Below are 22310 nucleotides of genomic sequence, written 5' to 3'. Positions count from 1 at the left end.
CGGAGCTCGAGCAAAAAAACCAGAACCACTTTGGCGAATTCAACAGTCCGAATTCAATTGGTGCGAATCAGCAAATGACAAGCGACCCAGGGGCTCCTGACAAATTAAAAACAAATCTTTAAAAATCTATATAATGGAAAATCAAAAGTTCTGGCTGCAAAAGAAAGGTTCAAGTATGTTTTAACAGGATTAGTAGCAGGGACGTATTCGGGGGATAGGGGAACCGCGGCTCCCCTTGTTACGTAAAGAGTGTTAGAATTTCAAAGCTTGTTCTTGCTACCAAATAGGCATACACATTCTTTCCTGGGATCACTCAAAACGAATAGGACCTACTTCTATAGAATATGTAAGTATGCATCAGCACATGTTATAGTCCTACATATATTTTGGTGTTGATTTAAATACTGTAAAACTTCTAATTGATTCATTCTACTGTAGGTTCGTAACCCGTGCTCCAATAGAAACCAACCATAAACTTCTATCAATAAAAGTCACACGCTAAGATTACCTGAGAATACCAAGTGGAATATTCGTCAGATTAATCAATTTTTCACTGTACACAATAATGCAAAAATTAAAATTTTCAGATTTATAACGGCTACTTCTCAAGGGGTGGATTTAGAAAACTTGCTTAACAAAAAAAAATCAACTTAACATACTTACATTTTCCTTAAATCCATAAATCCCAGGCCATGTCTTTTAAAATATAAAAAAAATGTGATATTGTATGGTTCAGTTTGGTTTCTATCCTTTTGCAAGCATTTAAAAGTTTTGTTTAATAATACTACTACTAGTATGTAGAAGTAATAATAATAAAAATAATGATGATGACGATTACGATGATGACGATGGTAATTATGATAATAGATAATAATATTAAAAATTGTGCTAAAGGCGAAAAGGAAACCTTTGATTTGTCGATCATAGTTATCATATTAGTTAAAGATAGGCCTAGTACATTTGGGCTTAATTTGTTCTGGATATTAAGTAGATTTCTATGGTTGCCGAAAATCCCTGATAAAAGATCATGGAAAATTAGTCGGCTCTTCGTTTTGATTATAATATGGTGATGTGATGATGATAATGTTACTATACAAAAGTGCCGTTTCTGAGGTACTATTTCCTCAAATTTTCTCACCTGAGGTAAGGTGTTTGTAAAATCACGGCTTTGAAGTATAGGCCTATGTAAAGTACATTATTTTTCGATTATTATTATTATTATTATTATTATTATTATTATTATTATTATTATTATTATTATTATTATTATTATTATTATTATTATTATTATTATTATTTAATAACACAATTTATACTGATAAAACATTATTGGGCTTCTTGCTTGATCATAGATTTTTATGAAACCAGATAAATTTATTTCAACATGTAGAATGGTCTGGTCAACGAGATGCTTAATGTGGTCGATGAAGTGCGAATGTATGTATTCAAAAGAAGCATAGGCTAGCTTTTATCTCACCTATGTAATAACTCAAAACAAGTATTACACAAAAGGTCTTTTGAACTAGGTCATTATGATGAAGTTGATCACAAAACTAACTGTTAAAGGTTAACGTGCTACCTACATAATAATGTAGTCTTCCCTGGCAACGTGCCTGGGCGGGCCTATGCAGGGGGTGCCTCTGGAGGTTGTACACAGGGAGGGTCCTTTTGCTGCACGTAAACCACGAAGACGTGGCATCATGTCCTCAGTATTTACATGACCCTTATCGACACCTAAGCAAATCCGTTTTCGTTAAATTATGAATGATCCACCAATTGCGAGGTAAATCTTCAGACAATCTACTTTATCAGGTCATGTATTACATTTCAACTAAATTGAATTGCTAATTTACAAGTATATCTCATTAAATTAATAACTTTCAATTCTATATTACTTAAACTTACTCTACCAGGGTAGCAAATGTATTTTTAGTAAATCGCATATCATTGCAAACAATTTTTTTAATGTTCGTAATGTATCCTTCAAAAATGATAATTTATAGGTATACAGGTTTTATTTTAGCTGTTGTTAAAGTTTATGCTCGATCTCCTAGGTGATAGTGCAGTGTCTTTAAACGTTTGTGGAATAAATTTCATATGCGGAAGAAACCGTGCGTGTGCAATTATAAAATTAACGTGTTTTCACGTGTACACGGTTCTGTTAATGGAAATGGAGAGGAGCAGGACACCTTTCATGAATAGAAGGCAAAAGATGGACTAGACTAACAAACTGGCAGTAGGAACCGGGAAGTGGAGGAAAGGAAGACACAAGAAAAGTTGAAGGATGACACAAGGGCTTCATAGAGCAGTGGGTGAAAGAGCATGATGATTGATTTTAATGTATTTTATAATTTAATGAGAGTTTTACATAGGCCTACGGAGGGCCTCCTTAACAATTTTCAAATTCAACCCCTCCACGACGACCCAGTTGCTTTTCAGCGTGACGAATGCCTATTCGTCAATCCAGATTAGGGACTCAACTGTTTGTGAAAAATAATTAAAACAATTCTTTTGCTAAATTTAAGTTACCTTTTCATAATCTACTTTTTGTATTGCTGCTAGAGTTTGGTGATTGGTATTACTGAAGCAAACGCCCTCATGCGTTTGCGAATCTCAACGCTTCACATCTGAAACTTGCATATTGCAGTCGGTAGTGCAAGGTAACCAAACATTAATCTTAAGGTTTTGGGTTCGAACCTCAATGGTAATAACAAGTTTTATGACGACGATGATAATGACGATTGATAAAAACGATGGGAAGTTACCACTACGAGTCCCAAACATTTAGGTCTAATTTGAAGTTTTAATCTTTTGACAATTAAAACGGGAATTTTTAAAAGTAGGAAGTCTGGATGTAGCCCTATCCCAGCTAAAAGCATAGGCCTATCCCAGCAAACAATTGTATCGTTATAACAAGTTACAGCATTGGTGTTCAAAACTTTGTAGAAACATAAATAACAAGTTTCCATATAAATAACGTTGGGACAAAACCACAACGTTCGCGAATGTTAATATACCGTAACGTCATTCAGTTAATTTCTAATAGAACAATACAATTTTGCACGCATTTTCCAGTCCAGAGATAATGTGACTGAAATCTGGTGCCGGTTCTTTTGACGTCATGATTGGTTTATATTCACTTGCAAAATTTTCACCATTTTCCCAAAATAAACCTATTTTATCGTGTTCTCAAGTTTTAATAATAATTATACCTAGCATATTTATTCAAGCATTCTGCAGTGGTCATGTAACTCACGTGAACGTAGATATCATATTGAAGTATATTTAAAATTAAAAGTAAAATTAGGCCATATAAGCCAATGTATATCCCATCGATTTTTTTTTAAATACTTTTAGTAACCATAATTAACATATACATTCTTCATCATCATCATCATTAAGATAGTGATTAATATTTTTAACATCTGACAGGCCTATTAAAATCACTCCTTATGCATTCCATCACGCATTTCTTGTACTTCCGTACATCGTCTGGGAAGTAATTATTGTAAAAGTTTTGTAAACTGTATCTTGTATGTATTAAGTGATGATGATCCAATTATGACTGTTGTAGTTTTTTCAGTACCTAGGTCACGTGTCGTTTTTGCGCAAGACCTGCTGAAAATGAAAGTTTTTAATGGAATTTTTAAAGCGTCACTATGAAGTATCTATGTTACGTAATGAAAATGACAGAAATCGACAACGTACAGCTAAATGAAACAAACAAAATGTAACGTCATAACTTGTAGAGACCGTTTATTGGTCATTTAAATTTCTGTACAATTAGATCGATCTGAGCAGCTATATCTACTCCTTCATCGGTGATCAGTCCAGGCATCCGCTGTTTTAAGCAGCTAGGCCTACCAGATTACCGGATTACAATACATCGAGAGCATTGTTTACAACATGATAGAAAGATCCCTCGAATGAATATAAAAACGTTTAGTCAGCGTGAACATTCTACATTCTTCCACGCTATCTACCTTTAATAGCTTAAATATTGTGAAAGAAAAGAAAAAAAAAATCTTAAAATCTACTTCTATCATCATCTAACTTATGATATTATTATTATGTTACAGTTCTAAAGTTCTTGCAGTTTGAACTATGTTATATTTTTTACATTTTATTTGAATATTTAACATGTCTACGTACGTTAGTACGTGACGATCTCTACGTCAAGGCCAAATGGTTTGAAGCTTGTCACCTCCTTGTAACATTCACGCGAACATTCTCGTCACTGACTCTACGTACAACTATAGACAAACAGGTCAATATTTCTTATAAATGGCCAATCCATGAGGTAGCTGGCTCTATAAGGTTATTAAAACAACATTTCGAACGTACAATCCGAGAATTATTAAGTAAATTTTTCACAAGGAAAAATGAACAACATCTGACTGAAACAACCCATACATAATAACATTCAATATTTGAAACGTTTTACGAGTAAACCTTGGATTGGCTGATTCGAGACTTATACTTCTGACCAATCCGAGCTCGCGTTAGAAATAATCGATGACGCCATAAATGACAAAGTCGCGCCGAGGTGACGATCAACCACAGGGTTATCTTACTAGACTGACGCTCTACCGATCGGTATCTTGGTGTGCATTACGTTCATCGCATAGAGCGTGAAGTAAACATGCCTTTTTTCTGCTTCTCTACTCAAATTACGTTTGCACTTATATACTACACTAATAGATAGACGTGATACTTAACAACGGAAGTGCATCGTGATACATCTTGTGACTCCAGTGAGAACTTAATTTGACATCACTGATCGTCCCGTGACTTTCTACAATAACTTTCTAAAAAGTAATAATAAGGTATTGCAATATTAAAATGATACGCTCGTACCGTGCGTTAATCAACGAATATCTAGTTATCCTCTTTGGCGTAACTGTTGAAATAAATCCGGTAGTGAGCTGTCGGAAAACCAGGCTGAACCAAGGTCTGTAAATGCTTTCAAGATAATAACGACTGACCATTACAACAACAAAAATGACAACTACCTTCTCTTCCAACAGCTCACATCAGATGTCCTCTCCCACTAGCTGTGTACTCATATATATATATATAATTATATCAAATTGTAAGTTTCCCTTCTAAAGTACCGTATCTAAGTACGCCTGTACGCTAAAAACAAAAAATAAATAAAAACGACCACCAACCATCACCCTTTTCATTCTACGTAGATATGTATGAATGCATAGAGTTAAAAGCTCTTCTAATTAAAACTTTGTTTTATAATTATATGAAATTGCTATGTCATTGCATATGTAAACAGCTACTTAATTTACACTTAATATAAACATGGACGGTTTGATGTGAGGGCGCTAAACATAGCGGTCAAGGCTCTTCATTACAAAGGCACCCTGGTATTAATTGCGATCAATAACCATCCGATATAACAACAAAATTTCAGTTCTAGAACTGTTTTAAAAATAAACCTCAATTTGCATAAATTTGAGTCTAGTATTTTTAAATATGATTTTGAGCTTAGTGACAATTCGGACTATTTCACATGCATTTATTCTCAAGTTCTAGAATTGTTTACTATGACCGCTTATGATTTAAATAACTTATAATGATGTATAATATTACATTAACGCTTTACTGGAAGATTTGTATACAGATGCGACAATAGTCATTTTTACATAGGATGCTGTATACAGATGGTAGACTTAGTCCATTACTAAGATCACCACGAAACCCTTACTTTCCAGAAAAAACATGTAGTTCAACATATGTTAAAACATCTCTAAACATTAACTAAACACTGATACATAACACTAACAAAAACCCCGATGAATTTAATAAAAAATAAACAAAAACACCCTAGGATTTGGCAGCAATGAGGCTTAGAAATTATTACCAATTTTTTGAGAAAATTTAACAAATAAACATTTCAGAAAGTTAAAGTGGACTGATTGAAACAAATCTAAATATTATATCAAAATAAAATGAAAGTACATAGTGAGTGAGATATAAATCGATTACTTGCTTTGCACTTTTACCAATCTAACAGTGCCACAGTGGCTCCGGTTAAAAAACAGTGATGCTGAAACAACGCCTCCGTGGTTAAACATATCAATTAGCCTACATTTTTATACAACTAAAAATAGCCAACACATAATACATTAAACATCACATTGATTATTATAATCCATCGGAGAAAAATACTAACAGAATGACATTCAACTGTCGCTAGGTAACAACTACATGAAAGGTGCCCTCTAACCCACAGCTTACACCACATTGAAATTATATTGAAATTGAATATTTCATGTTATGTTACTGTCAATTTCTTTGACTCAAAAATGTTATTCTAAAATAGACATAACTTAACTTAATATAAACTGTTAAAACATTTAATTACTAATACTATTCAATATTTTTTTAAATAGCTATGATAATAATTATCTTTATCAGAGGCAATACATATCCAACTAGAATATCATTATTCTTCTCATTAATATTTTTTATGTCTTCACTAAGAATAAAAAAAACTAAATTAATCTAGTTGTATTTGTAATTAACCTACTGGTTAGACGTTTATAGCAAGAACATATTAGCAAAAATATATATTCAGCCATATACTTAGGCATGTACTTAGGCAATATTTAAAAACAATGAACATAATTATTCATGTTGCTAAGTTACATGTGTGTAAACATGGCAATGTTGTATCCCGATATTTATTGTTTTTCTCAGTAATAAATATAAAGTACAAGTAATAATTGGCCAACTAGGAACAAATATACAGTACAAAATTAAAATCATAACAAAGATTACCCCATGTACCATGCAAGTATGTCGGCTTATAGTTTCCATAGCAAGAGCTGAATGGGAATTGGCAACAATTTTAAGGATCTGCTGCTATGGCGATTACATACTCAAAAAACAGCTGGTATACCAACAATTGGAAGTAACTAACAAATAAATAAATAAAAAAAAAGCTATTGCTGAAATGTTTTGTACAATGTTACAAAATTGTTAACAAATTGAAACAATTAAATTATTCCAGTCTGACAGGATTTCCCAGCTCAACCAAAGAGAGTTCAGACACAGATAAAGAAACACATATTCAGAAAATATATATTCCAAATCATAAAATTGTATAAATATTAAATTGTGTCATAAACATAAAAACTGTATATGAAGGAGTTATTCCTTTTTGTAAGCAAGTTTACTGTTTTGTTATAAAATCTATCCCAACAGTTTTACACTTTAACAGACAGTAATATGTATCACGGCTTATATAGTACTTGGTGATATGCTTAAAAAAAAAAACCCCCAATTATTTCTCACTTACTGATATTGCCTTTCTCAATGGGATGGACTCCTCTAATGGAATGGTTGGTTCCAGCCTGCAGGTAATTGGAATATCCTAAATCCAGCTGATGACATTATTTTTACCATATACCATATAACTTTGTAACAAAATACCAAGGTACATCCTAAAAATTAATCATATTCTATTTTTAAAAATCTATATCTTTTGTGTTTAATTCTGCATCAGCTGTCTTGACTACCTGAAGATCATCTCATCGCGACGATGATGATGGTGATGATGAAACATTCAGAATAAAATTTAAACAACGGATTCATTTTCAAGCCCTCTATGGAATTCTCTCTGGTTGTACTTGCTGGTTGGCTTGATATGGCTGGACTGACGTTACAGGTTGTTGCGGGACAGTTGCATACCCGTAGCCTGGGGTCACATACCCTTGGGTTGCATATGCAAACTGTTCATAAGCTGCAGCTGTGTTGTAATGTTGTGTCGTCTGATATGCTCCGGGGTATTCAACAAAAGGCTGGGTTGCAGTAGGGCTGGCTGGTTGTTGGTATGGAAAACCAGACTGTGAGATCAGTGCTGGATGATAGTATATATACTGCGATGACGGTGATTGCAAAGTCCTGAAATAAAACACATTAAATAATATTTTTAAGTTTATTTTTAATTGCTTAAAATAATCACCCAGTTGTGAAGTTCTTACTGTATAACTGAAAGAGCTATTGAATACAGATACAAATTTATGAAAGAAAATTCCACTCAACGAGTTCAGATTACAAGAAAATGAAGAGAATACATCAATTTCTTTGTTGAACAGAATGAATGTATTAGAATATGATGTGAATGTATTACTGTACAAACTTAGGAATTAAATTCTACATGGGTATGATAAACACCACAGCACTGCAAGGTGACTCAAAAATACATCAAGAAGCAAAATTGAAGAAAATCAAAGTCCCCCTCAAACTGATTAATATTAGATAGACAGAGTTGTAAAATGAATTTTAGATACCAGCATATTGCAGATGTTCTTGACATTTCACTTAAATTTTAAATATACATTGATTTACACCTGAGCTGATATGCATTCCTATCATAATTTATTTCAGTGAAAAAGCACAAAAATATTGAGTTTTCTCCAGAACATGAACTTTTACAGTGAATAAAAATCCGAGGTCGATTCTATATCAATAAACTCTTCTGCGGGTTTTATGTAAAACATTTGTCATTTATCACACAACCATTATAAACGAAACACTGAACCTTTGCCCCTCACTAATCAAACCTATAATCTCAATCAATGCTGGTTTTTTAGATAATTCAATTGATAGAACTTATATTATTTTAAGCTAGGCCTACTGGTTATGACCTTTATGTGGTGTGGTGAAGTGTTTTTGTGAATGCTACTGTTTGTAGGCCTAACCTTTATTCATGTATTTGGTACCACGTCATCAGTTCGAATACTATGTTCAACTAAAATGCTACAAACTTCAGCTTTTGGCCTACCAGTAAAACCTTTGCAAGTCCTATCAAAAAGTGTCGCGAAAAATTCATTCAAATTAAATTTTGGAATGAAAAAAAAATTGATGGAACATAATTTTTCAAACATTATGATTAAACTCAATCTATGTCAAATTAGTAAATACAATTTTAAAATATTTAACTTCTTAACATAAAAAACCCCCAAAACTACGTATATATTCTACTACATGTATTACTGAATTTATTAAAATAAATTAAGATGCATACAGCATAGTGTATTAATTATTATTAAATAATTTTTACTAATTTATCTTAATGAACAACCTAATTATATTTTTTAATTGATGTGGTTAACAAACATCCTGGCATTTGTAAAATTGTGTATTTGTAATGGAGTAATGAAACAGTTTCATTACCCAATGGTCTGACTGACTGTAAAAGAATTAATTCACACTCTCTCAGTTGGCCAGGTAAGGTAAAGTCAGGGGAAAGATTTGACAACGTGCTTGCTTAGGTACTCAGCTTAAACAAGGTAGTTTTAGGTGGGAGGTCAAGTATAATGAGAAGACAGGACAGTGAAAAGTGGCTCTTCTGGGGGTCTGACACGGCAGACTTTCACCAACAAGGGTTCAAAGAGTTAAATAGCAGAGTCACCAGAAACGTGCAAAATAAATCGTTGAACTTCTCATCCTTTGGGGAAAAAAAAGCCCTCAAACACCTCAAACACTCGTAAAAGTGAAGTGTAGAAAAACAGAGTGATGATATAGAGCATGCACCGGGAAGGAAACAAGTTAATTATCAAGCAATGTTGAAGAAAGAAAATAAAGAGTGTAATATACAGCCAGAGAATCAATCCATTTACATCATAAATAAATATTATGAGCGGCATAACTTTTGTAATATTTACAATATCGGGTATAAATTCAGGACATCCGTCATCAAATAGTTATGAATTAGATGGTTTTGAACACAATTATTCACACATGAGCATCAACACCGAAATAGCTTCAGATCACCTTTGAGTAATTTTACATGTTTGATAAGCAAGAAAATAGATTTACACCATCTTTCTTAATGTATGTGTACTATAATGTACACATATTGGGACAGTGCATCACCAGTACAATATAAAATGCATATAAAAATAGATTTTTTTTTTTGTAGATACAGACAGCTACAGATAAACTTTATTTTACCCTTTTTACAAGAAATTACATAAATTTGCATTCATTAAAATGCTTGATTATTCAGTGAATTTGATACTTTAGAGTAACATGGTGTTATTAGGATTTGTGTACAGTAGTTTTAAAAACCAGACAAGTACAATGGAGATTTTATAGGGCATTGCAGACTGGATAATGGCTAAATCCCAACTTATCTGAACCCTAATAACGTGTACGACCTTCCACACTTGTTTCCAAATTGAAGCACTAAATCATCACTTTATCCAATAAAGGAGTGTTTTCACTTAAACCTCTTTTTCCTTCTAAAACGTACATTATTTTATAAGTTAGTGTTCAAAGAAACAATAGTTGGCAGATTTTAGAATCAACAGACTACAGAATGTCTACTTTTAAATTATAAACCAATAAAAATATTAGGGAGCCATTAATGTTAGAATGAAAAAATATTCTCTCCCAAAAAGTTTAAGTTGCCTTGGTCCAAATCACATAATGCAGAAGGCCTACTATTAATTATCTTAAATTTATTTTTGTATAAAATGGTATATAAATTACAAATATTTGCATCTAATAAATATGATTAAGAACCACTATATTTCTTGCAGACCTGACCTTCCAGGATGTAACCCCTTCTATGTTATCCTTCCACAATACGATGTCATGCCCATTTATTCCAGAATGTTTGTCAGCTATTAAAACCAATGTAGTCCATTGGTCCTCACATGCACTGTATCCACATCATGATTCCAGCCTTAATTCTGCCAGACTTAGCTGAAGGCGTAATATGCGCATGTCTCTTGATCCATATATATGACTCCAAATAACAAATAACGGTTTATTATGTAAAATTCAATTGTGGACCTGTCCTTGCACGGCCCAAAAACAACCAGGTCAAGAAATAACCTCCTTATAATATCAGTTTTCAAATCGACTTTGAAAATCTCAAATTTGTCACATGTTTCATTCCCCAATTCATGTTGTCCCAGAGGACAGTTCACATGCGATACTATGAGGTTTTTGGCTTATGTGAACTTAGTAGGTCCCTATGCATTGACTTGTGACCTTAGCCAGCCCAACGCAATGCATTCCCTATCCCTGTGGCGTGATGCTCCCCAGTAAAATGGTTAGCTAAACTTGATTGGTAAGGTTGTGTTCGAGCTTTTGCCAGGGACAAAACAGTTTTTAGCTTTTTTATAGCATTATGTCTAAATTCTACACTATATCTAATAATATATAAAAATAGTAGGCTTACATGTATATAAATCTCTATATTTTTATTATATTGTGCATGACTTTTGACCCATATTGCACTTTCAGTTGAATTCTAAGATTTATGCTTTTTCCTGGAACAAAAAAAAAACACCCGGTAGTAAGTAATTTATTGCCTGGTATCCCCATCTAAAGTATATTTTAGTTCTGAATTTTTATACCTACATCAAATTTTAAAAATAGTAATCCCCTAATACTACCAATGGATCAACTCATGACCTTCAACAGTTTATCCCAATTACATCTTTAATAGTATAATTGGTAGAGGATGTGTCAGTATTAATATTATAGCACAGGAATTTAATAGGGAAAAACAAAAGAATACTGTAATTTATATAAAGAGATATTTTACCATTTATATAGATTTTCAGAGAAAAATGTAGCTAAACTGAATGAAAGTGGGACATGAATGGGACTTGTCTTGAGACAAATTTTATCAATGTAGGCCTATCCTTTTATTAACTTTATTGCACCACCTACTAAACATTGCTCTCAATCGTTATTAAATCGGATAGTCACTTAAAGAATTAACCTAGATCAAAAAAGATTAACCTAGATCAAGTTGGATTATCTGTTCATATTCACAGAGGATAATTTTGAGGTAAAAAAATACATGTTTATCAGACAATATCTCACTTCCTCTAATTTACCCAGAACATTCAAAGATTCTTTTGTAGGCCCTATACACAATTGTTCAAATTTCATAAGTTGGGATATTTTTGACATCAAATGGGCATATTTTGGAGAGATCTTCTGGTAACGTTAACAACGACCATGTTCCTCTGAGACTCTTCCTTTATCCACAGACCTGCATGTCTTTACAGTAGAATCACCAGAGCATATGATTATGCTTTAACCCAAAACTACTGTTTTGTTGTTCATTTCTATTTAAAAACATAATACTTGACCTAACCTGAATTTAGAAGATAATGTGTATCTATTACAAATAATAAAACTTGACGGATATCACAAGAAAATCCAATATTAAGATATTGTTTATCTACCGGTATATTATCAGGGGTGTATCCAGGATTTTTCCTGGGTGGGTCGTGATCTAATTTTTTGGACCTTTTTACAATTAAACAACAGCAAGATGTGATTAAAATGTCAATACAATTTTTTTTTTAAATAGAAATTGCTGTCGAATTGACACAGACTGAGGACGTTTGAATTGAGATAGATTACGTTACTTCACGCAATTGGCAAGGTCTTTGGACTCATTGCTGGTACCTCATCAATGCTTTTTCATTTATGTCTTTGTGAAAAGGCCCGAGAAAATAATGTCTATGGAAATTTTTTTTTGGGGGGGGGGTTGTATGACCTCCCCGACCCACCTCCCCCCTTGCATGCACCCATGATTATTTTTCTTATATTCACATGTCCTGTAACAAACTGTAGTATGTCGCCCTCATAAAATTTATGAAACATACTGCAGACATTATAAAACATGCTCCAGACAGAAATGCAACAATTTTGATATTTTCCCAGCATTCCTCCAAACAAGGTTTGATCTATTGGATCATGGTGATGTAGATCAGAATGAGATGAATATAAAAAGTGAAGACATCAATCAACAATTTAATGTGGCCGTCTTTCACTATGATCATAGTTTGGAAATTTTACGAGCAATTTTTCAAATTTCTGTCATGTTCATGAGTACATTCGTACTCATTTAGTTTTTGACAGAGCATGGCATGAACAGGCAGTGCTGTAATGATGGTGCAATAAACATCCTGAAGTTAAAACACAACATATCATGTGACAAAAACAAGTTGGGCCCATTCACTACCACCTGCGCAGGTGTAATCAACAAGCGAACAAAATAAAGTCAGAATTTTAAGAGCTGGTCCTTTCAAATGATGATAAATCATGGCATACAAAGATGATTTAAGTAAATTTCAAATAAACTTCAGTGACCTGATTGATTCAAAAAGTACATCTGCGACAATTATTCTTCAAGTTTCATTCAAAATATATCTTAATCATAAAAATTATTGTCATCCAGATATAATTAATCACAAAAAACCCATTCAAATAAATTACACTTGCTTGAAAAAACAACACAGTAGCCATGGTTGCAATCTATGCCATATATTAATATTAACTGATGTATTTAAAGTAATTTTAAAGTAATTTAAAAATTATAAAGTTTTTTTTTATACATGTATTTTTTTCGAGTTCAAAAATCAATGTACTAAAGAATACAAAATTGTTTATAAAAAGAATTAATGTATGTAGGACATGTAACATAGAACAGTGAGATATTTTCTTCAACAAGAATTATAATTTTCTCCCAATCCCCAATAAGGTAAGTGATGTATATAGTATGCCATATAAGGAGATGATGTTAACAAAGCATGGTCAGGGAGAAGCATTTGTTGCAAGCCAATACCACGGTGCACTGGAAAATAACTTGGGCTTAGAATTTATGGCTTATGAGTGTACAGTTCACAGCAAATTACAACTCAGACTATGTAGATCTCAATAAGGTGAATAGGTGAATTTAACTGTTCAATAGTTGAGAACAAACATTATTTTTCAATTATATTTCTTTAAGGCAAAGTCATTTACAAAAGAAGTAGCCATGTTGATGTAGATTACCACAAAGTACTGTATTGTGAAGAATGAAAAACAGGTTTTTGGTTAAATAAACAGTTTCAACAGTAACAATGTAAAAGATCTATGGGTATTTCTCAGTAGATTGTCAACATAACAAATATAATGTTAACTCTTTATGGCCTGTATTCTTACTATAATACAAACCATAAATTATATAACAATCTCACCCACCTTTGGAACAGTTTCATGCCTTATATTACACTTCAAAATGAAATTGACTTTCAGTACCTTGTCCGAGTTTCCTGTTTTCACTTTTGAGGAATTTTATGTCAATTACCATGTTGCACTCTGTGCAATGTTTTTTAAAACATTTTTTTTTTCAACAGAAAAAAAAACTCCCTAAAGATTTACCTAAACACCTGACAAGCTAATGAATTATCATTTGTAAATCTGTTCTTCAGATGACATATTTGACCTAATAAATATCTTGACATAATTAGGTTATTGAACTCCTCAATCTGGTTGCTCCTCTTCATAATGATAATTATGATCTGAAAATTAATTCAATTATTTTCTCCAGACAGCAATACACTTCTCAAGCGCATAGTGGAACTTGATGTCTTTGGGTATCAGCTGGTAAAACATATGGATTATTCCAATTTGATACATAGTTAACATTAACTTAAAGTTCCCTTACATTTATCATGCAAATTTCACTTGTTTCGTATGAAGCTTATTGTAATTATACGGTTATTTCCTTCATCCTGAACATAAAACTAATATTTTAGAAGTGGAAGTTATCCCACTATAATTAGATATGGATAGAGATAGATATAACTCAGCCTTAACACCATATAAGATAAATACTCTAAGGCCTGAAAGATAATTAGTTACTAATTTGATTTTAATTTTGCAAACTTACTGATAATGTAATATATTCAGAATCTCCTTTATCTAACAAATGGAAAAAAAAACCACTATAAGCAATTACTTGATGTGACTATAAAAAATAGTTTATGTTGTTCAGTAAGAATGACATTCTGCTTACATGGACCTCAGGGTGATGACCTTTGTATATATTAGTTGCAATAATTTGAATTACTAAGATTCAATTTACTGGCTGTTAAATGGAACACAATCAATCACATTACTTTATCTAGATCAAATATGATCATTGGCAATTATGTACAGCAATAAATATCAGTATGTAGCTTGCTAGTAATACCATAAAAAAAAAGAGAAGATATAGGAGGCCTACAGTATGTTGTAAGTCCTACAAACTGCTAGTAGTCCTTTAAATCTTATTACACTAGTTTTCTTTATTACAATACCTTATCAGTTCAGATGCAGAAATTAGATAAAAAGTGTGATTGTGCCAAAAGGAATATCGTCATTGCTAAAGGTAATGAACGATAGCTTACAGGTGTTTAACAGCCCAGTGGCAGATCCAGGAAGTTAAAAAAGGAGGGAATTTCCCAGATGGAGAACCTAGACCACCACAACCCTGCCATGATTGGGGCTGAGGTAAGAACAATTTTTGATTATGGCACCACTAGATAGCCAGAACTGGCACTCTCAGACTTAAACTTGATTTTATATAATTTTCTTTTTTCCCCATTTTTTTATATTCTAAAAAATAAGGGGAGGGGAGGGGGGCCAAGCCGGTTCGTTCACCCCCATCCTTTTAATCCACCACTGGAGCCTGTCAAGATTTAACTAACTGTATGCAATATGTAATGTTCTTGTAGTATGGGTTAATTTTCTGTCTCATAAATTATTTATTTATTTATTAAACCAATCATCTAGGCCTACCTATCTATAAAGTGACAGAATCCCTTGAATGTGTTAATTACTGTTTAATAGATATATAATCACACTTATGGGGATCTTGATTAAAATTCATTGAGTATCATTTTTACAGGGAAAAAACAGCCAATCCAGGTTTAAACTAAAATCAATTGGATCAAAGGTCAAATATAATATTCCCAGGGGAACTCTTTTATTAGAGGTGTCACAATATATCAAGAACACTATTTCTTTTGCTGTTCCTACCAATTTTGGAAATAAATTTTCCAGCAAGTCAGTCAACACGCAGTTTCTAATGTTACCAATCCTTTTAACATTTTCTTTTTTCCTTTTTATTTTTATTGCTCGGATTTTTGTACTCCAGTTTACTTTTCCTTTATAGTCATACACTTGGCGTTGAATAGAGACATGAAATGAAAATAACGGAGTTGCCCTGAGTTCCATGGAACAATGCAGCACAAATACCACAGTTCAAAAGAAACAAATGTGAACGTGTTAAAATATACCCAATCTTCCGATGTCCCAAGGCATGTTTTCCTACGAAAACTGCCAATCAATAACTGCACACTTATTCAATAAAAGATACCAACCACAAACATCATTCTCTACACCTGTGCAGAAGACAACTAAATAAATTTTATTGGGGAAAAAAGAGAGAAAAAAAACCACTCATTGATAGTGTCTCAATCGTGGGTGAAGTGGTCTCTAACCACAGGTTCCCTGTATACACAAACCAGTTGTTCAAAGGTAGTTTAGTTGAAATTCTCAATACGAAAATCATGACCCCATGTTATATTGAACTCATTTAGAGAAGAAGAAAAGTAAAAATAATTTTGTTGTGGAATTTAATTGTGTTCATTCATGGTAATTAAACCACAGGAAAAGTCAGAAAAGGTATAAAGACTGACATTGCTTTAGGTCTAATTCTATAAATGTTTCTTCAACCGTACCAATGATAACTGCTGGAACAATCACAAATGACCACACTTTTACAAGGGACACATATATCTCCATGGTCAAGTGTCCAAACCATATACACCAATATAAAAGAATCACAAAACGACTAGGAATGCTTTTCCATACCAGACATTTTCATGATATATACAGGTGGCCAGGGTCATATGCAGGTGTCTTAGGTCAACAGTTTGTATATATACATGTGCTTTTACAACCTAAAGTTCAAAACTATATAGGAACTTGCAACATGGTTCCATGGTGTACCTGCCTACCTGCATGTGCATGGTATGCTGATGACAGATGTGGCAACGATTTTCAATTTATGATATTCATCAGTAAAACACACACAATCAATCAATCAATTTATTTAGGCCAATTAGTATCCTGGCTTAAACTCCCCTTATTTTGCAATATATAGCAATTTGTTCTGCTCCACACTTTCTTAGAATGTGGCCAAGTAGCAATTAAGTTTCTCTTTATAATTTTATAAATAATTATTCATCATTTTAAGGAGTCAAAATTAGTTCAATTAGTTTATTGGGAGTCTGAGTAGGCAGACTCCCAATAGCTGATATGTTATTGACATAATGCAATGATCTCATTACTAGTAGAGCATCATCATTTTGCTTATGAGTGTTAAACTACAAATCATAATGACTTCCCAGCACATAACTCAGAGACTTAATGTTGCCTACAACAGGAGTGAACATTGAAGATTGAATTATGGTAATTAGGCTAGGTGCATAATTACATCTCCTGCTCTCTCACAAACCCACTGTTTGACTGTATTTGGAGTTGAAAACATTGATGGAATGTGCAGCTAAATTGTATTCACAAAAATGTAATCTATCTAAAATGTTTTATGAAAAAATACTGATATTCATGTTACCTTGATTATACTTATCTTTAAAATACAAATTTTGCTATGTAGTCAATGGTCCTTCGGAAAACTGACTAAAACTAGTGAAATATACACTAAATATGCTGGAAATCAAATTATTATAATTGATAAAAACTGAATTATTACCATCTGTGTTTCTTGTTTTTAAAAATCATAATGTATAATTTGTTATACCTATGTCTAACAATTTATTTCATCTACAGGTTCTAGTAGAAGCAAGAAAAAAAATCATACACAGGTAAAACCATGGCAACAAGACAGTCCACAGTAAATGCAATGTACATAAGGAGGCACTATTATTCATTTCATTCATTATGCATTCAATTGAATGCTGAAGTTTTCCCCATATATTTCACAGAGAAATAACTGATGAGAAATCATTACGTATCATCTTTTTATATTTATGAAATCAATTGTTGCAGCATGGTGCAATCAGCACACATGGTTAGAAACTGATGAACTATTTGATGGACACAAATTGTTCTAATTGGCTAGAATTTTGACAAATATTCAGCAATGCCATTTTTACGATTACACACTGCGTGACCTCGGAACACTTGACGTAGAAGTGTGTTTGCAATTAAAACCTAAACCTAACATCACCAGGGCCAGAAATAACATTATGTTTTGGCGATTAGTTTGCAGTTTAATCTACTCCTGAAATTTATGATTTGGACATATATTGTGAAAAATATATTCATAAATTTATGATTTATATTTTTCATATTTGATAAAATAATTGATAACTAATTTATACACTCAATAATGTGCTTCATATATGGTGAATAGAAGCTATCGCTGTCATCAGTGAAAATGGATAATTTGACAACATTGGAGAATGCCAAATATTATCACCGCTGGAAAAATGATAGAGGCCAATAAAGGTAATAGAAGAGCTACAGACTAAGAGGAAGCAAAGAAGACAAGAAACAACTTACATTAGAAATACAGAATATATTGAAATTGTCATTTAAAAAACATTTTATTTTAATATTGTTTAAACACATTATTTGTGAATTAGAATTTGGTTTAAGATCGGTTTCTTGAATACAGGCGAGTTTGCTCTTGTCGTTATAGAACATTATAGCACCCTGTAAGAAACACTACGTAGCTTTTTATATTTGGCTTCGAAACACAAAGCTTACGCATATTTACTGTTTAAAATCATAATTAAAGGTATTTAATTTAAACTTGCTAGATACAAATATACTTATCCTGTTATGTTTTTTTAAATAACCAATATAATTTGAATCATTCTATTATTATGAGGCCTTTTTTTTTTTATTTTGTTAAAAGATATACTTTTTTTAAACAATTTTAATTTACGAAAGTATATGTCCATGATCTTTAAAATTCTGTTATGAAATGTAGACTTAAATCTTTAATACTACGTATTCAGTGTGTTTGTTGCAGTCTATTCAGGAAACGTGTAAATGCCTACATCTGCTCTCACAATGTTTTCTTATACAATATCTTCTTACTGGCAGATTTCAAATTGAAGGAAAGCATTAACTGTATTGTAAACTCAAGAAATCTCATTTTAGATGACAAATTTTACTTCTGCCAATATATTTTGCTTTTTCTACACGTCTTACTACTTCTTATTTATTTTTTCACAGAATAAATATTATGGTCTACCATAAGAGTTATATTAGCTTCTGGCTCAATTAAAAATATAAATCTAACAAATAAATAAATAAAAAAAAAAGAGTATAATAACCAATGTTTGTCCACCTTGTAATTTGTTTATAAGCTATTCTGACCAAGGTTCATTTCATTTTTCATTTCATTTATTCGTCTCAAAAATACAATTCACATAAAATATCATACACAAAAAGACGGAGAGATAAGAAATCCAAAAAGAGAACTAAATCAACTGTCAAGTGGATTACCTAACAAAAAGACAGACAGACAGACACAAAATATATAAAATATGTATGAATATAAATATCAAAATCAGCCCTTAAAATAATCTTTCAAGGCTTTATAAAAATATTTAAATTTAAAATAAGTTTATCACGCACATTAGGAAATGAAATTTTCTCCCATATCTCTTCTCCCTCCCCCAGGCTACTAAACTTTAGACATGGACTAAAATATGGGGGGGGGGCATTAAATTGTGTTTATAAATAGGATATGATGCAAGGATATTATGGGTGCACTACCGTCAGTGGCCTCAAGCAGTAATAAGAAATTGATTATCAGGAAGTCAAGCTAGCTAAAGCAGAATAAAATTAAATACGTCCACCGAGACTACTTAACACATTCAGTGATGTTTAATGAAGGAATACACACGGGGTTTCCCTAGACCTGGCATACATAAATTTGAATGGCGAAAAAAATTTGTGTAGGATGTTGGAGGGAAAAGCACTCAAAAGGTCATGATTGTGGTGAGGTTAAATCAAGGGTGTTTTTTTTACAGTAATTTAATTTAGCCCAATGATAATATTCATACGATAAGCACACAGTGTCCTATGAGCAACATGCTGGGTTGTCACATGGCAACACTCTCATCATCCTCTTTGTCATCTTCATATTCTGGAATACTATCAATTGCTAGATATTACGACATAAAAATAAGCAAGATTAAAAGAAGATTATTAAGCCTAAGATTACTGTATATGAAAAAAAAATTACCTGCTACTAGTGTGATATTTATACTACTATCTATAGATTATAATTAAAACTATCTATAGATAAAATTTGAAACTTAATCAGATATATCTATTATACTAGGCTATATTTTGTAGTGGCAGAATCTCATTCATTTTTTGTGTCATGTCCATGTACACATATTGATTCTAGTATCCTGTTATGATATACAATAAGACATCATTATCATCATTATCAACATCAACCATCATTACAGCACCTTCACTACTATCACATTCCAAGCATCTGCATCAGGGAGCTTAACATCATAATCATTATCACCATCAACAACATCATTTTCATCATCATTATCTTCACTACCATCAACTTCCAAGCAATTCTATATCAGGGAGCTCTCTGTACAGATAACTACTACTTCTTTACATTTCATGACAAAGTACAGTAGTAGTAGTAGTAGTAGTCTGATTTTCAAGGTTGTTTTACAAGTCTATCGTAAATAAACCAAATGTAACAACATATTATATATCACTATATAATATCCTTGCTATGTGTGCGGCATATACAACTGTTGATAGACAAATATGAAAGCATTATTTCCAAGACTAAGAGTTTCACCTGCTGGGAACGGCCTTGTCCTAAACTATCACTCCATGATGGCTCAAGTCAGCTGCCTCGATCCACACGACAGCCTCGTGTACCAAGGCCTAACCCCTAGTGATAACCATAATACTACAAAACACCTAAGCTTGCTCTCGATTTAAATGCAGTAATTTACTTTTGATTTGGCAGCAAATTCTGGTGGAGTGAGACCAACTGAATAAACACTGTGATATCTTACACAGTGTATGAAGATGATGTACATTCTGATGTTGCATGATCAAAACAAAGACAATTTCAATATTCCTACGAATAACATTAACGATTGGAATTTATCGTGATACACAGGTATTGCATTCCATTCTTCAGTACTGTATTTAAAACATGAAAATATATTCTACAGTTAATGGAGTGAAGCTGTTGTTTGGTGAGCATCTTCCTATTCCTGAGTCCAGGGTTCAAATCGTGTATTGTAAGATCAGGTTTTTCCTCATTAACTAATCCTCATAACGAAGGCTTAGGTCTAAAAAATTTCATATTAACAATCTACCAACAACTATTTTGAAATTTGTTAATTATAGTTAAAACTTTGTCTATATTTATGTTAACATGTTTTAACTTAAAAATGCTTAATTGGTATCACAAAGAAAAACAAGTTATAATAATATATTTTGCGACAAATTTTTAACAAGTTTAAAAATTATTAATACAGTATGAGACTACTCGCTGATGAATGTAAAATAAAAATAGAAGAAAAATAGAGGAAAATAATAGTGGAAAATTACTTTGAATGCTAGATACTGTGTATATTTTGAGGAAACCGAGAAAATTTACATCTCACAGTGTAGTAAAGTTTCATAAAACACAAAGTGAACAATATTATTTAATATCTTTGTACTTCTCTGTTTCTCTCAAGTTTTAACATAATGTTTTACTAGGTGCATGAACTAGGAAGTGATTAAATTCATACTCTCAGATCATGTTACATTTTCAAAGGCTCTTGCATTTATATGTATTTTTACCACAGAACATAGGAGACATTCCTGTATTCTATTAACAAAATCTTCTAATAACATTGGAAATTGATGATGTGGAATTCAGGAATGCAATCACCATTAACAGCTGGCCTGATCATTAGTTGGTAATGTAACATCAATGTTTCCAGTATTTGTAATGATTAATCTGGGAATATAATACGATGTAAACACATCAGACAAAATTTTCACTTCAAAAACGCTGAATGAGACCTTGAAATTGAATACTCTGCTTTCAAGTTATATCTTTTGTCATTTTGACGCAATCTTGTGGGTAACGTACAGTAATTGATTTACATATGTTTTGAAGAATTCCCCACACTACATAATAGGATGACTGATAAAGTGTTTAGAAAAATGCTTTTGAAGATTCTCAACAATCAATATAGTAACTTGAATTTAATATTAAATACATAATCAATTATTTCAACACAAAAAACAAAATTTACTCAGATAGAACAATCGTTTGGTTATGGGCTTAGCATGTGGAAATATTAAAAAGAATAGATAAACGAAAGAGAATGGTCTAACGTTTGATAATGAAACATTATATAAAATTACCGCCGACTGACAGTGGCGTATCCAGGGGGCGTTCCCCCCCCCCCACAAAAAGC

The 22310-nt window shown here is 32.3% G+C and overlaps 1 protein-coding gene across 1 annotated transcript in view; it reads right to left on the bottom strand.

The window, feature by feature from the left end:
* Positions 1-3739: 3739 nt before the first annotated feature.
* Positions 3740-22310, bottom strand: part of LOC117109826 (RNA-binding protein 38-like) — a 37190-nt gene continuing 18619 nt past the window's right edge. Inside the window, exon 4 of the mRNA XM_033252255.1 lies at positions 3740-7920. Coding sequence (XP_033108146.1) covers positions 7623-7920 — 298 coding nt within the window. The 3' untranslated portion in view covers positions 3740-7622. The remainder of the gene's footprint in view (positions 7921-22310) is intronic.

Source organism: Anneissia japonica, unplaced genomic scaffold (assembly GCF_011630105.1).
Source record: "Anneissia japonica isolate Jap-2015-1 unplaced genomic scaffold, ASM1163010v1 scaffold585_len4108843_cov191, whole genome shotgun sequence".
Taxonomy (NCBI): Eukaryota; Metazoa; Echinodermata; class Crinoidea; order Comatulida; family Comatulidae; genus Anneissia; species Anneissia japonica.
The sequence above is the reverse complement of the archived record's forward strand: the minus strand, read 5'-3'. Positions and strand labels throughout refer to the sequence as shown.